At 40.4% G+C, this 14,989-nt stretch overlaps 1 protein-coding gene across 14 annotated transcripts in view; it reads left to right on the forward strand.

Annotated features, from left to right (window-relative positions):
- LOC123758783 (serine hydrolase-like protein) overlaps nucleotides 1-14,896 on the forward strand; it is an 18,851-nt gene extending 3,955 nt beyond the window's left edge. For 8 of the 14 annotated variants that reach the window (XM_069334648.1, XM_045743468.2, XM_069334646.1 and 5 more), the window contains one exon: nucleotides 6,394-8,228. In XM_069334648.1, the coding sequence (XP_069190749.1) occupies nucleotides 6,409-7,368 (960 nt within the window). In that variant the 5' untranslated portion in view covers nucleotides 6,394-6,408 and the 3' untranslated portion in view covers nucleotides 7,369-8,228. The other 6 variants (XM_069334651.1, XM_069334650.1, XM_069334653.1 and 3 more) reach the window with 4 other exon arrangements.
- The last annotated feature ends 93 nt before the right edge of the window (nucleotides 14,897-14,989 follow it).

The raw sequence follows: 14,989 nt of genomic DNA on the forward strand, positions 1-14,989 counted from the left end.
CCAAAACACTATGCGTACTAGTGGCTTTAGGTATTGTATGTACTATCTCTATCTTTAAATCTAACATTATGTATGTAACTCAATGTATGTACCTTTACCTAAATAAAAAAATCTAAATCCGAATCTAAATTTAAATCTAAACATTTAATATTTATGGAAAAAGGGTGTTAGAAAATTAAATCAACCCACATAGAATTGTTTTAGTATACAATATATAGATATTTATCATTATTCATTTAACATAAACAATTAAATGGATATCAAATCTACAAATATACAGTACTACAGTACTGTACTTTAAAAATATTACAAATTATACCTACCATATAAATTTTGATGCAGTCAATTCAGCTTCAAAACACAAAAGTTCAAATGTCATTACTGTTTAAGTTTATTTGACATATTCTACTAGACGTTCTACAAAAATAAAATTTAATTGCCCTCTTAACTGACTAGAGACATTTGATACTATAAATTATATTAACCTTCTACTTAATCTTCAGCTTTATTTATTTATTTATTTATTTATTTATTTATTTATTTATTTATTTATTTATTTATTTATATATATACAAGAAGGTACATTGGGTTTGTGAGAATACATTGAATAGTACAGTATTTACAATCTTGTAAAGCCACTAGTACGCGTAGCGTTTCGGGCAGGTCCTTAATCTAACAGATAATTTTAAGTAGGTAATTTCTATCAGAATTGATAAATGATAACAAATACATTGCAAGAGAAAAATGAGATGAGAGAGCTTAGTAAGTATATTAAAGCACATTGTTATATTAAAGCTCTGATTGATTACATTGACAGCTTGACTGATAATTTAAACAAGATTAATAGACACCATACAGCAGATTGACAGCACATATAAGACAGCAATGATCACAATGGTAAAGATGCTCAGATTGGGTACATAAAGATTGGGAGACTGGGTAGCAATAGATACAGATAAACAAGATTAATAAACACCATACAACAGATTGGCAGCACATATAAGAAGACAGCAATGATCACAATGGTAAAGATGTTAAACAATAATAAACACCATACAGCAGATTGGCAGCACATATAAGAAGACAGCAATGATCACAATGGTAAAGATGTTCAAATTGGGAACATACAGGTTGGGAGATTGGGTAGCAATAGATACAGTGCAATTTTAAGGCAAAAGGTGAAAAACTATGAAGACGAAATTAGGTACTTTTTAGTATTGATTTTGAATGATGTAAAAGTTGGACAGCTTTTCAATTCAATAGGGAGTGAGTTCCATAAACTGGGTCCCTTTATTTGCATAGAGTGTTTACACAGATTAAGTTTAACTCTGGGGATATCAAAGAGATATTTATTTCTGGTGTGGTGATAATGGGTCCTATTACATCTGTCCAGGAAGAGTTTCAGAGCAGGATTTGCATTTAAGAACAGGGTTTTGTAAATGTAGTTGACACAAGAAAATTTATGGAGTGAGATTATGTTTAGCATATTTAGGGAGTTAAACAAGGGGGCTGAGTGTTGCCTGAAAGCAGAATTTGATATTATTCTGATAGCAGATTTTTGCTGGGTGATGATGGACTTGAGGTGGTTTGCAGTGGTTGAACCCCATGCACAGATACCATAGTTGAGATAGGGATAGATTAATGCATAATATAGAGAGATGAGAGCAGAGTTAGGTACATAATATCTGATTTTGGAGAGTATACCAACTGTTTTAGAGACTTTCTTAGTTATGTGTTGTATGTGAGTACTGAAGTTGAGTCTCTTGTCTAGGAATAGGCCAAGAAACTTTCCATCATTTTTATTGCTAATGTTTACATTGTCTATCTGAAGCTGAATTGCATTTGTAGATTTGCTTCCAAATAAGATGTAGTAGGTCTTTTCTATGTTAAGTGTTAGTTTGTTGGTTGACATCCATAAGTGGACTTTTTTTAGTTCATTATTAACAACATTATTTAGTGTATGTGGGTTGGGGTTGGAGTAGATGAGGGTAGTATCATCAGCAAACAAAATAGGTTTCAGAATTTTAGAGACATTAGGCAGATCATTGATGTATATAAGAAATAGAAGAGGTCCCAAGATGCTGCCCTGTGGCACTCCAACGGTTATTGGTAGAGTGGGAGAGGTTATATTATTGATGGCTACACATTGGTGTCTATTACTAAGGTAGGATTGGATATAGTCCAGTGCATGGCCTCAGATTCCATAATGATGGAGTTTACATAAGAGGTAATCGTGATTAACAGTATCAAAGGCCTTTCTCAGGTCAATGAAGAGTCCAATCGGAAACTCATTTTTGTCAAGGGCTGAGTAAATTATATCAAGGAGACTAATAATTGCATCGTTGCTACTCTTTTGGGAGTGGAAGCCAAACTGACAGGGGCTAAGAATGTCAAACTTTACGAGATAGGAGTAGAGCTGTTTGTAGATAATTTTTTCAAATATTTTTGATAGTATGGGTAGGTTTGATATTGGTCTATAGTTGTTTATGTCTGCCGGATTACCTCCTTTATGAACTGGCGTTACTCTTGCTTTTTTAAGGATATCAGGGAAGGTATGACACTCAAGGGATTTGTTGAACAGCAGAGCTATAGGTGGCGCAAGGGCATGGGAGGCGCTCTTGTATACAATGGATGGGATTTCACTGATGTTCCCAGCTTTGGTTTTTAGTGAGTGTATGATGGACACAACATCTGTCGGGCTGACTGGTGAAAGGAGAAGAGAGTTTGGATAGCTGCCCGAGAGATATGTGTTGATATGTGTCTGAGCCTGTGGGATTTTACTTGCAAGGTTAGCACCAATCGATGAAAAGAAGCTATTAAATTCATTCGCCATTTCTAGGTCAGATGATGGTGTAAGGCCATCCTTAGAGAGTGTTATCTGGTTGTGGGAGTGTTATTTAGTTCCTAGGATATTAGAGATGGTATTCCATGTGTTTTTCATGTTGCCTTTTGCTTCTTTGAATCTAGTCTCATAATATGAAAGTTTAGCTTTTCTTATGATACTGGTAAGCACTGATGAGTACCTTTTAACTACTTCCTTTGTAACTAGGCCACTCCTAAATTTCTTTTCATATTCATGTTTTTTGTTGATTGATTTAATTATGCCACTTGTGAGCCACAGGTTATTTTTTTTTTATCAGTTACTTGTTTGGAAAGGAGGGGACAGTGAGTGTTGTAGAGGCTTAGAGTTTTGGAGAGAAAGAGGTTAGTTAATGAGTTTATATCCTGTGTATTATTAAATTCAGATTCCCAGTTAATATTGTGAAGTGCATTAGAGAGATTGCCTAAAGCTGATTCACTGTGTAGCCTGAATGAGAGTTTCTTGGTTTCTGGTGGTGTTGTGTCCATGTTTGCTATGAGGAAGGTAGGATAGTGGTCAGTTGTTCTGTCATAAATTACCCCAGATGTAAAGGGAGCTGTTATATTAGTCCATAGGTGATCCAAGGTAGTGGCAGATGTTTGAGTGACTCGGGTGGGCTTGGTGATTGTGGGGATTAGCATACAGGAGTGCATGCTATTACGGAAATAGTCAACTTGAGGGTTGTTTTGAAGACCCAGGTCAATATTGAAATCACCTCCCAGATTGATGTGATTTTTGTTGAGATTGTTATTTATGATAAGATTCCTTACGTTGTCTGAGAATGAAGCTATGTTGGTATTAGGAAATCTATAGATGGCACCGATAGTCAGGGAGGATTTAAGGGATTTACTGGAGAACTTGGCAAAGGTATATTCACAATAGTCGTCTCTATCACTAATAACACTATTGCAAATGAAGGTATCTTTGTAATATATTGCTGTGCCACCACCTTTTTTATTAGGCCTGCAGTTATGAATGGCTTTATAACCAGCTAAATTGTAGAGTTGGGTATAGTCATTACTTAGCCAAGTTTTATGGAATTTGGGGTCACTCAATTATATTTACCTGAGAGCCACCATCTCTAATGGCCTTATCTGGGACAGGAAGCCAGTGGCTTGTCAAAGGTTCCCACATTATTCCTGAGGATATTTTCCGTCTGAATTTGTTTACTGTACTGAAGTGTTGTTTTGGTATTTATGGCTTCAGTGGGTAGGAGATTCTGTTACCACAACTCTCACTTTTTTTTTTTTTTTTGAGATATATACAAGAGTTGTTACATTCTTGTACAGCCACTAGTACGCGTAGCGTTTCGGGCAAGTCCTTAATCCTATGGTCCCTGGAATACGATCCCCTGCCGCGAAGAATCGTTTTTTCATCCAAGTACACATTTTACTGTTGCGTTAAACAGAGGCTACAGTTAAGGAATTGCGCCCAGTAAATCCTCCCCGGTCAGGATACGAACCCATGACATAGCGCTCGCGGAACGCCAGGCGAGTGTCTTACCACTACACCACGGAGACTGCAAATTGCAGTCAGTCTGCACTTATTGAACAACTTTCAGTGACTGGGTGATCATAACTCCTAGGTCCTTTCTTTTATCAATCTGCTGTATATTGTGTTGTTGATATGATAGTCATAATTTATATTGTTATACCCTACATGAAAGTTCTTGCATTTTTTAATATTTAAAAGCATTTGCCAGTGTTCTGACCATTGTGGAGTTCATGTAAACCCTTTGCAAGGCTTCATTATCCTTTTTGCTTCCCACTTTACCTTAGATCTTTGTATTACAGTATCTGCAAATTTGATGATGCAGTTTATAATATAGTATTCTCATCTATGTTGTTGGCTTTCATAAAAAAAAAAGTTGATCCCAAGATTTTTGCAGTACAATACTCCTCTCGCAACATTTTCCAGTCAGATTCTTTTCCATTTAGGGCATCCCTTTGCTTTTTTAACCATTGTTTTATCCATTGTAGTATTTTCCTGCTTATTCCATGTTTCCATGTGATTGTTATTTCTTTGCCAGTCTTTTATAAGGTACCTTATCAAAAATTCTGCCCGAAACGCTGCGCATACTAGTGGCTTTACAAGAATGTAATTACTATGCTATGTATCCTCATAATCCCAATGTACCTTCTTGTATATAAATAAATAAATAAAAGCTTTAGAGAAGTTAATGTACACTACATCTACTGAAACTAATAGCCATTAATGCCTGGGTTGTCCGGTCAGAAGTTAGTCATGCACTTTAGGCTGTTTCCACAGTGCAGCATCTTCATAAGGCATGGCTAGATTAGCACTTAGCTTTGGAAGCTACTGAAAGCTCCACCAGTAGCTTGTTGAGCTTTGAGAGCTCCACTAGTGGCTTGGGGAGTTATGAGGGCTCCACCAGTATCATGGGGAGCTACTGAGAGGCTCCACCAGTAGCTTGAGGAGCTACTGAGGGCTCTGCATTAGGATGCTAATAAGAGCTCCACCAGTAACTTGGCGAGATGCTGAGGGTTACATCGGTAGCTTGGGAAATGACTGAGGACTTCATCAGAAAAAGATATTCCATTTCATTGAGCACTTTTTAAAACCTTGCTCACACCCAATGACTTGTTTATGAAGCTACTTTGCAAGCATTTTCCACCACTGGGTATTGATATCAACATTGCAAGGACACTCTTGTGTAAAATTTAAACTTTTAAATATCAGATGGTGGCACTCCTAATTTAGAATTTTACAGTATATGCTGTAATTAAATTAACTCTACATTATTCCAGATCTTGATGTGCAAGTAGTAGTGGTATATGACACAATGACCGGCAATTTTACTTTTTCCCAATGCCGGTCATTGAGTTGTGTGATTTTCGTTACCCTGCTGACGCGTCGCTCCCATCCCCAACTGTCGATCATTAAGTCGTGATTTTTTTCCGTGACACTTTGACTGCCGGTCATTGAGTCGTGATTTTTTCCGTGACACGCTGACTGCCAGTCACTGAGTCGTGATTTTTTTCCGTGAAACTTTGACTGCCGGTCATTGAGTCGTGATTTTTTTTCCGTGACACTTTGACTGCCGGTCATTGAGTCGTGATTTTTTCGTTACCCCGCTGACGCGTCGCTCCCATCCTCAACTGCCGGTCATTGAGTCGTGCATTTTTCGTTACCCCGCTGACCCTGCACAGACATCGCTAATGGTCAATGATGTCACCAGGTAGCCGCTCAGTAACCCTGCACAGGTACGTTCAAGGGGATTAAAAGGTCGTGACTTGGCGTACCAGTTTTTAGTTACCTCTGCTAGTGATTGCCTTATAGTTCATGAATCCATTCAGTCTGTTGGGTTCTTTTTAGGGAAAATAAAAATCATATAATTTTAACCAATTTGAGAACAAATATCACTTCCACTGGATATTGAAATAAAATGTAGTCAAAGAATTGGAGCACTGTAGCAGACAATGTGAATTTAAATATTACTATGTATGCCTAATTCAGGTACATACAGTACTGTACTTTGTAATAAGTGCAATATGTTGCTTTTCCTCCTGCAGGTTATTGCGTGGTGAATGAAGATGGCAGGGAAAGAGGTACTGTGGCACGATATCTCTCTTGATGTGGGCTGGGGAAAGCTTCGTGGCAAAACGTGTATTGTTGGAAATTTTGACGATAAGGATAGTACAAAGATTTTAGGTGTGCATGGATGGCTTGACAATGCTAATACCTTTGACACACTTGTACCCCTCTTACCATCTGGGATAGAAATGTTGGTTCTGGACTTGCCAGGACATGGCTTATCTGACCATCTGCCCCTTGGCGCTCGTTATGATCCCTTTACGTATGCATTTAATCTTCGGACAGCAATTTGGAAATTAGGATGGAAGAAATTTATTTTAATGGGACACAGTATGGGTTCAGCTGTGTCAAATTATTTTACTGCCCTCTTTCCTGAATATGTAGTGGCACTCATTAATCTAGATTTTATTAAGCCAGGTCATATTGCTTCAAAAATAGAAAGCTGGCGTAATGATGCACACAACATTTTTAAAGCTGAGCAAGAGCAAAGGGATCCAATAGTGTTTACTGAAAGTGAAGCAATAGATCGCATGGTGGCTGCACGTGTGTTCTGGGAAGGTGGAGACTCTCATATTGATCAAGATGCAGCATATGTACTTCTTCCCAGATCTGCACGTCAGGTTGATGGAGGATATATCTGGACCCATGACCCAAAGGCTCGACCAAATTTTCTATCTGTGTTTACCAATGATAACTGGCTACATGCCATATCTTCAATCAAATGCCCAGTTTTGGTGGTTCGAGCCACAGATGGTGTTTGTTTCCTACCTAAAACATATTACCAAAAAGAATTAAATGTGTACACCAAAAATGCAAAGTGGTTTGATATTACTGTTGTGGAAGGGTCACATCATGTGCACTTAACTCATCCAGAGCGGGTAGCACCAGATGTGTCAGCCTTTATTGAAAAAGTGGCCAAGTGTACCCTAGGCCAGATACATGCAAAATTATAAATATCCTTCGAAGCAAACAAGGAAAATTTCTTTACTTGAATTTACCCAAGGGCTGCTATCTCTCTAGTGGTCTCAATGAAGACAGGAAGCCAGTGGCTTGTCAATGGACCCCTATTTGCCCTGATGATTTTGTATATTTGGATCTTAAATGGCAGCAGTGTTTTGGCATTAACGACTTGGGGAGATACAGTAAGCAGTTCCATGGGTGTAAAATGTCTTTTGGTTTCTGTCCTATATTGTGGCTTGTTGAGCTTAAAACTGTTGCTCCTTGTTTGTGATACGTTTGATCTTTTGAAGATGTAGTCTGAATTAATATCCTCTAAACTGTTCAATATTTTACTGGGATTACTAGACTGAGATGATCTTGCACACCACATTACACATCACAGTACAGTACAGTCTTCAGAAATACCTACCGGTAAATGGCAAATGCCTTACAGCAGGTTTAGATATTGAGAAGCATGTAACTAGTATGTGTGTGGTTGTGGTACCTTCATCTAATAAGTGACAGGCTAGGGTACAGTAGTGTAAATATATACTGAGGTCCCTGACATATCTACAACTGGTAGGCTACTAACATAATTTGATTTTATAAATTCCTTGACAGTACTTCTCACTAGTAAATATAGTTTAACATGTTGAATACATGTAAGGATATTTTTTAGTAAAGAAAATATAATTTTAGGCATTGATCTATTCAAGAATAAGTTGTATGAATATTAATGAAAATACAACTTCCACCTACCTATAATCCTCTTGTTAATTTATATGACCTATACACTATGTAATCAAAACTATTGTATTGTGCTAAAATGTATATACTGTAATAGTCAGAAATATATCCATAAAATTTATAGAAACCTTGTTTATTTTTATGAATTTTGCTGCTGTTTATATATCTGATGTTTTGTTTCCTCTAGGTACGGTATTTTTCTTCAGGTTAAAACCCCCAAAGGAAAAGCCTACACATGTATATTGCCTGCCTGTTTTATTTCCATCTAGTAGAGGTACCCATGTGAAGCACAGCAGCTGACCTTCCTTAACCACCTGGGTCCTTCCAGGTTCCTGGTTAGTGAAAATATTAATGATAGGCCTCCATGATCTTCATTATACCTGTATGCAATTCTTACTATACACTTCATTATACATTAGTGAAAATATTCACTACAAATATTTGCTGATGTAGGAGCAGGGAGTTGTTGGACAAATGAAGGTAGCACCAAATATGATTTAGCAATAAGGGAGGGGATCCACTCATATGCAAAATTCTACTCGGGGCAAGAGTTGGCACAAAGTGGACGTAGAGTATGATTAGATTAAAGCAACACCTTTATAGTATTGCATGAATAATGCAATAAATATCTTTAATGAGGTGCACAGAAAGCTACTGCTCACAGGTTGCATTTGATTTTGGTACACAATAAACTACCACTCACAGGATAAGTATGGGGTGCACAATAAACTACCACTCACAGCTTAGTATGGAGTACACAGTAAACGACCATCACAGTATGAGCAGCCTGTCTTCCTGAGCATTCCCAAAATCACTAAACTCGTGTACTAAAGTGCCCGTACCTAACCAACAAAAGGACCCACAAACAGAAAACAGAACATTATGTAAATTTCACAAGCCACTACCATTTTTTGTACATCAGTTTTTAGACATGACCAAATGTAAACTATGTCAACAAAATTATTCGCACACCTTCCGTTACTGTGTGATGGAGTGCAAAACTACATGTTAATTCAAAGACATATCTATAACAAATGTTTAAGAAATGTGTAAATATTGTATTTCATTCAAAATTATCTACTACCAGAAATTTTAGTTAAATATACCCAGTTTGCTAACTGTAGGTAGTAAATTTAATTCAAATGTAGGTGATTTAATTCAAATTTAAATGTGGGTGATTGTAACCTCTCCATCTCTGCCCACTGGATGGGGGGCTGGGTGCAGGATAAACATAAATTGCGACACTAGCTGACACAGCACCGCTCCTGTGTCAGGTAAGTCCACTACGGGCTCACCATAGCCCGTGCTACTTGGAACTTGTTCCGAGTAGCTGAATCTATAACATCATCATCACCATATATGTCAGTTGCTTAATTTAGAGACTACTTGTAGTCGGTCTCGAACCAATTATTGATGTAACAATATACATTATTTTTTTTAACTAGCTCATCAAGACTGTAACATAGCTAACTGAATTGTGGGGTTCAATCCCTCAGAACATTGTGTGCCTCTGTAACCCTTTCCACTACCGCCCACAGGATGGGTATGGGGTGCATAATAAGTTAACTAACATCAATTTTGCGAATTTTGGCCTTAGGTAAACTATACATCAAAATGCAATGTGCTATTAGGAGTTGACCAAACCACACACAAGAAGGTGAAGGGACGATTCCCTTCATTAGGTTAACTGGTTGGGATGAGTATCGTGTGCACAGACTACCACTCACAGGATGAGTATCATTACACAATAAACTACCACTCATGGGATGTGTATGGGATATACAATAAACTACCACTCACGGGATGTGTATGGGATATACAGTAAACTACCACTCACAGGGTGAGTATGGGGATATACAGTAAACTGCCACTCACATAGTATAGGATGCACAGTAAACTATTGCTCGGAATGAGTACGGAGTGCACAGTAAACTACCGCTCATAATGAGTATGAAGTGCACAGTAAACTAACGCTGATGGTGGCATCAATCAAATAAATCTTGCACTAAGAACATTATCCCTCCAGCCTTCCGCCACAAGGGCCACAGTCCCCTGGCCACACACCTGGCAGATGGTAGTGTGGCCTCTCCAGCTTCCCACCACAAGGGCCACACACCTGGCAGATGGTAGTGTGGCCTCTCCAGCCTCCCACCACAAGGGCCACACACCTGGCAGATGGTAGTGTGGCCTCTCCAGCTTCCCACCACAAGGGCCACACACCTGGCAGATGGTAGTGTGGCCTCTCCAGCCTCCCACCACAAGGGCCACACACCTGGCAGATGGTAGTGTGGCCTCTCCAGCTTCCCACCACAAGGGCCACACATCTGGCAGATGGTAGTGTGGCCTCTCCAGCTTCCCACCACAAGGGCCACACACCTGGCAGATGGTAGTGTGGCCTCTCCAGCCTCCCACCACAAGGGCCACACACCTGGCAGATGGTAGTGTGGCCTCTCCAGCCTCCCACCACAAGGGCCACACACCTGGCAGATGGTAGTGTGGCCTCTCCAGCCTCCCACCACAAGGGCCACGCACCTGGCAGATGGTAGTGTGGCCTCTCCAGCCTCCCACCACAAGGGCCACACACCTGGCAGATGGTAGTGTGGCCTCTCCAGCCTCCCGCCACAAGGGCCACACACCTGGCAGATGGTAGTGTGGCCTCTCCATCTATCTTGTCATAAGGGCCACAGTCCCCTGGCCACGTTCCCGCATCTTGGATCAGATGCTACTTAACACAGTGCTGTAAATTGTGGCCCATTACTTTAATTATTTGCAAATGTTTAAGCAAGCAACTTGTTCCCCCAATGTTAATACAATTTCTTAAGTAGTTATTAAAGTTAAGTCAGGTTGGGAGAATGATAGGAAGAGGGAAGGTGTTGGAGCAAGGATGATGTGGCAGTAGTGGTGACGCGAGTCTCCTCATAGATCAAAGTGCAACACTTGTCACGGTGAGCAGAGTTGTTACTGGACTGTCACTTACTCCTCGGCACTGTCTGACAACCATTACAGTCTTCCTCCACTCACACCTGTCACAACCCATCAGCACTCGTGGTGGTTGATACATATAACCTGTCTTAATATTCATTACTGCTAGTGACTGTTGCTATCTTCATAATTTACAGTGACTGGGGCCACCACCATAACTGGCAGTGACTGGTGCTGCCGTCACAACTGTGATTGGAAACATCCACACAATTGATAGTGACTGGAGCTACCCTTACTAGCAGTAACTGGCGCCACCCTCAGTGACTGGTGCCACCCTCACAAGTGGCAGTGACTGGTGCCACCCTCACAAGTGGCAGTGACTGGTGCCACCCTCACAAGTGGCAGTGACTGGTGCCACCCTCACAAGTGGCAGTGACTGATGCCACCCTCACAAGTGGCAGTGACTGGTGCCACCCTCACAAGTGGCAGTGACTGGTGCCACCCTCACAAGTGGCAGTGACTGATGCCACCCTCACAAGTGGCAGTGACTGGTGCCACCCTCACAAGTGACAGGTGCCACCCTCACAAGTGACAGTGACTGGTCCCACCCTCACAAGTGGCAGTGACTGGTGCCACCCTCACAAGTGGCAGTGACTGGTGCCACCCTCACAAGTGGCAGTGACTGGTGCCACCCTCACAAGTGGCAGTGACTGGTGCCACCCTCACAAGTGGCAGTGACTGGTGCCACCCTCACAAGAGGCAGTGACAGGTGCCACCCTCACAAGTGGCAGTGACCGGTGCCACCCTCACAAGTGGCAGTGACTGGTGCCACCCTCACAAGTGGCAGTGACTGGTGCCACCCTCACAAGTGGCAGTGACTGGTGCCACCCTCACAAGTGGCAGTGACAGGTGCCACCCTCACAAGTGGCAGTGACTGGTGCCACCCTCACAAGAGGCAGTGACTGGTGCCACCCTCACGAACTGTCGACAAAGTGCCTTAAAATTGATGTCTAGGTGAGTGACATTATTGTCACTTATTGACATTAGTGACATTAATTAGATAGTAGAATTTGGTACTATTCACTTCATAGTCCGAAAAAATAAAGCTAAAATTCAAACTTAAAATATTCCTAGGCCTATAGCACATATATGTACTATATTAGGCCTCATATAGCGTGTATTAGGCCTAGGAAGGTTAGATAAGTTTCCTCTGCAACATCAGTACTAAAACTTTTCCGGTTTGTCCAAACCCAATAGTACCGATTTCTACTTTCTAATTGCCATGTACGTCAATATATATGTATGATGGTCCTCATCGTTGCTATACCACCTAATTGCTATTTAGGCATCTTTAATCATATGCCATCATAATTATTCATTCCACAAATTGTGTATGTTTTGTAAAAAAATATTTAATAGTGATACTGTATATTGAAATGCCCTCCTCGGGTATGGGACGCTCGCTGGGTACCAAGGTCTTGCCCGATTCACCGGTTTTTAGCCTCACTAACTTTTTAAGTCCAGTTGCACAGTGATCGGCATAATCGGTTCACAACCGAAAAGTCGCCAAGCTCGATTCCTGCGGTATGACAAATGTTTGGGCACGTTTCCTTTCAGTTAGAACCATTGGTGGGTTGCCAACTGGAAAATGTCATTAATCATTGGCTTAGGAGTACCTCATCAAGCCTAACAGGCTTTCTGCCCCTGACAATGAGAACCATCTACTCTGATTCCCCAATGGCAGCTACTCCTTTACTACTAGCTCCACATTGCCAAAACTCTCCCATACAAATAAATTGCCCATATGTTTTATATTTCATAGCCTCATGCATTTGTGTTAATAATTTGCTCCTCACACATATTGTGCACTTGAGTAATCTTAAACAATGGAGAAAGCATAACATTGAGAAATATGTTTTCAAATTTTTTCCTTCTGCAGATAAGAAGCAAACATGAGAGAGGCTGGATTAAGATGGAGGGAGGTGACCGTCGAGGTAGGTTGGGGTGTCGTGCGGGGCAAGACTTGTGTGGTGGGTGGAAGTGCCAGCGGTGACGGCCTCAAGATATTTTGTCTTCATGGATGGCTGGATAATGCTAACACCTTTGACACACTGGCGCCGCTGCTGCCCTCAGGAGTGGAGTTGCTAGCTATAGACTTACCAGGCCATGGTCTGTCAGATCACCTGCCTCCAGGTATGCATTATAGTGCCTTGACGGACCTTATCAATATTCGGTTAGTAGCCAAGAAACTTGGGTGGTACAAGTTCGTATTTTTAGCTCACAGCATGGGCGCTCTTATAGCTAACTACTATACAGCTATGTTCCCAGAGGATATAATTGCACTTATCCAGCTCGACTATATAATCCCTCGTCACAACCAGGATCGCATTACCACTTGGCGAGCCGAGGTAAATATAGTCACTAAAGCAGAGGCAAATGAGAAGGTTAGGCCTCTGTACACCAAGAAAGAGGCTTTACAGCGCCTCGTCAATGCACGAAAATCTGGACCAAATAACGAGGAAGAGAACATTGATGAGGCTGCAGCCGAGATACTACTGCCACGGTCAGCAATCCGTATTGGTGATGAGTACAGATGGCGCCATGACAGTAAAGTATATGCCCGCTTTACTATGCTATACGGTATGGACAACTGGCATTTTGTTGTAACTAGAATCACATGTCCTGTACTTTTGTTGCGAGCTTCTAATGGTATTTGCAACTCGTTGCTTGAGCCAGTGTATAGGAAAGTTTTAGACGGGTACTCTAGCAGTTCTCGACTGTTCCAATACAGTTGTGTGGACGGAGCTCACCACGTCCACCTGACGCACCCGGAAAGAGTAGCACCTCTTGTGAAACACTTCCTGAATAATGTCGTTGCTTCACCCAAACATGCAATGTCCCCCAAATTATAGAAGCAGTGCTAAGGAGAGACTAGGAGACCGCAGCGAGTCCTTCTCAAAGGACTTTGGGTAATCACTTCGTGCTAAGATGTGAAATTGCATGGTGTAACTTTGATGAATTTGGTTATGTTGTCTAGATAACAGCTGAGTAATAGTATATTTTATTCAGACATCAAGACTTATTTTTTACCAGCTTCTGATAAAGAGTATCGATGAAAAAATCATAAGAAACAAAATGACTGAATTTGTTGAACTTTACTCACAGAATAAAATCTTATCAGGAATCAAGGTATTAAGAAGCTTAACATCCAACCCTTGGGGAAAACACGACTATGATCCACGATCGCCTGCTGGGGGCTAGGATCACCACAGATCAGGCCAAAACTCCAAAATAAGGAACTATTTTGATTATTTTTTTAATCCTGATGACAGAATTCAATTGTTACCACAGCGAAAACACCGTCTAGTGGCCAATGACAGTGGTCACGTCTGTAATACACCCGTAGCTGATCATGTTAATAAGTGCCTCTGTCAATATTCTGCAGAAGAGAGACTAATATATATATTTGGTATGTTGTTGCTTATTGGTGGCTTTCTCTAGTTATTCTATTATTGTGGAGAAAGAATGTCTAGGAGGTAGGATTATTTTGAGGAAATAATGAATACATTAATACACAGAGGTAGCTTAACATTAGTCATACTGATTGCAATAATTTAATAAGTTGCATATATTTGTATACATATTGCAAATGTTCATGTATTGCAGTATGCAAATTACAGAAAAAGCCCCTTGTATTGAGGTCTGGTTCAATTAATTTTGAATTCAAGTAAACAATTTGTAAACTAATATTTTAAAATTACTATACGCCATAGCATGATTCCGTAGTTATTTGTAAATTTTTAACTTTGTCATAAGTTAACTCAAATATGTACTTTTAATTATTTTGAGTTAATAAAGCATATGTAAACGTTATTTACACGCTTGTTATTACCTGATATTGGTAAAAGAGCCGCAGGGTTGAGGCTTGTGAGAGATTGTGTCACCTTCAACACAAAGATCACACGA

This window comes from Procambarus clarkii, chromosome 31, assembly GCF_040958095.1.
Source record: "Procambarus clarkii isolate CNS0578487 chromosome 31, FALCON_Pclarkii_2.0, whole genome shotgun sequence".
NCBI classification, from domain to species: Eukaryota; Metazoa; Arthropoda; class Malacostraca; order Decapoda; family Cambaridae; genus Procambarus; species Procambarus clarkii.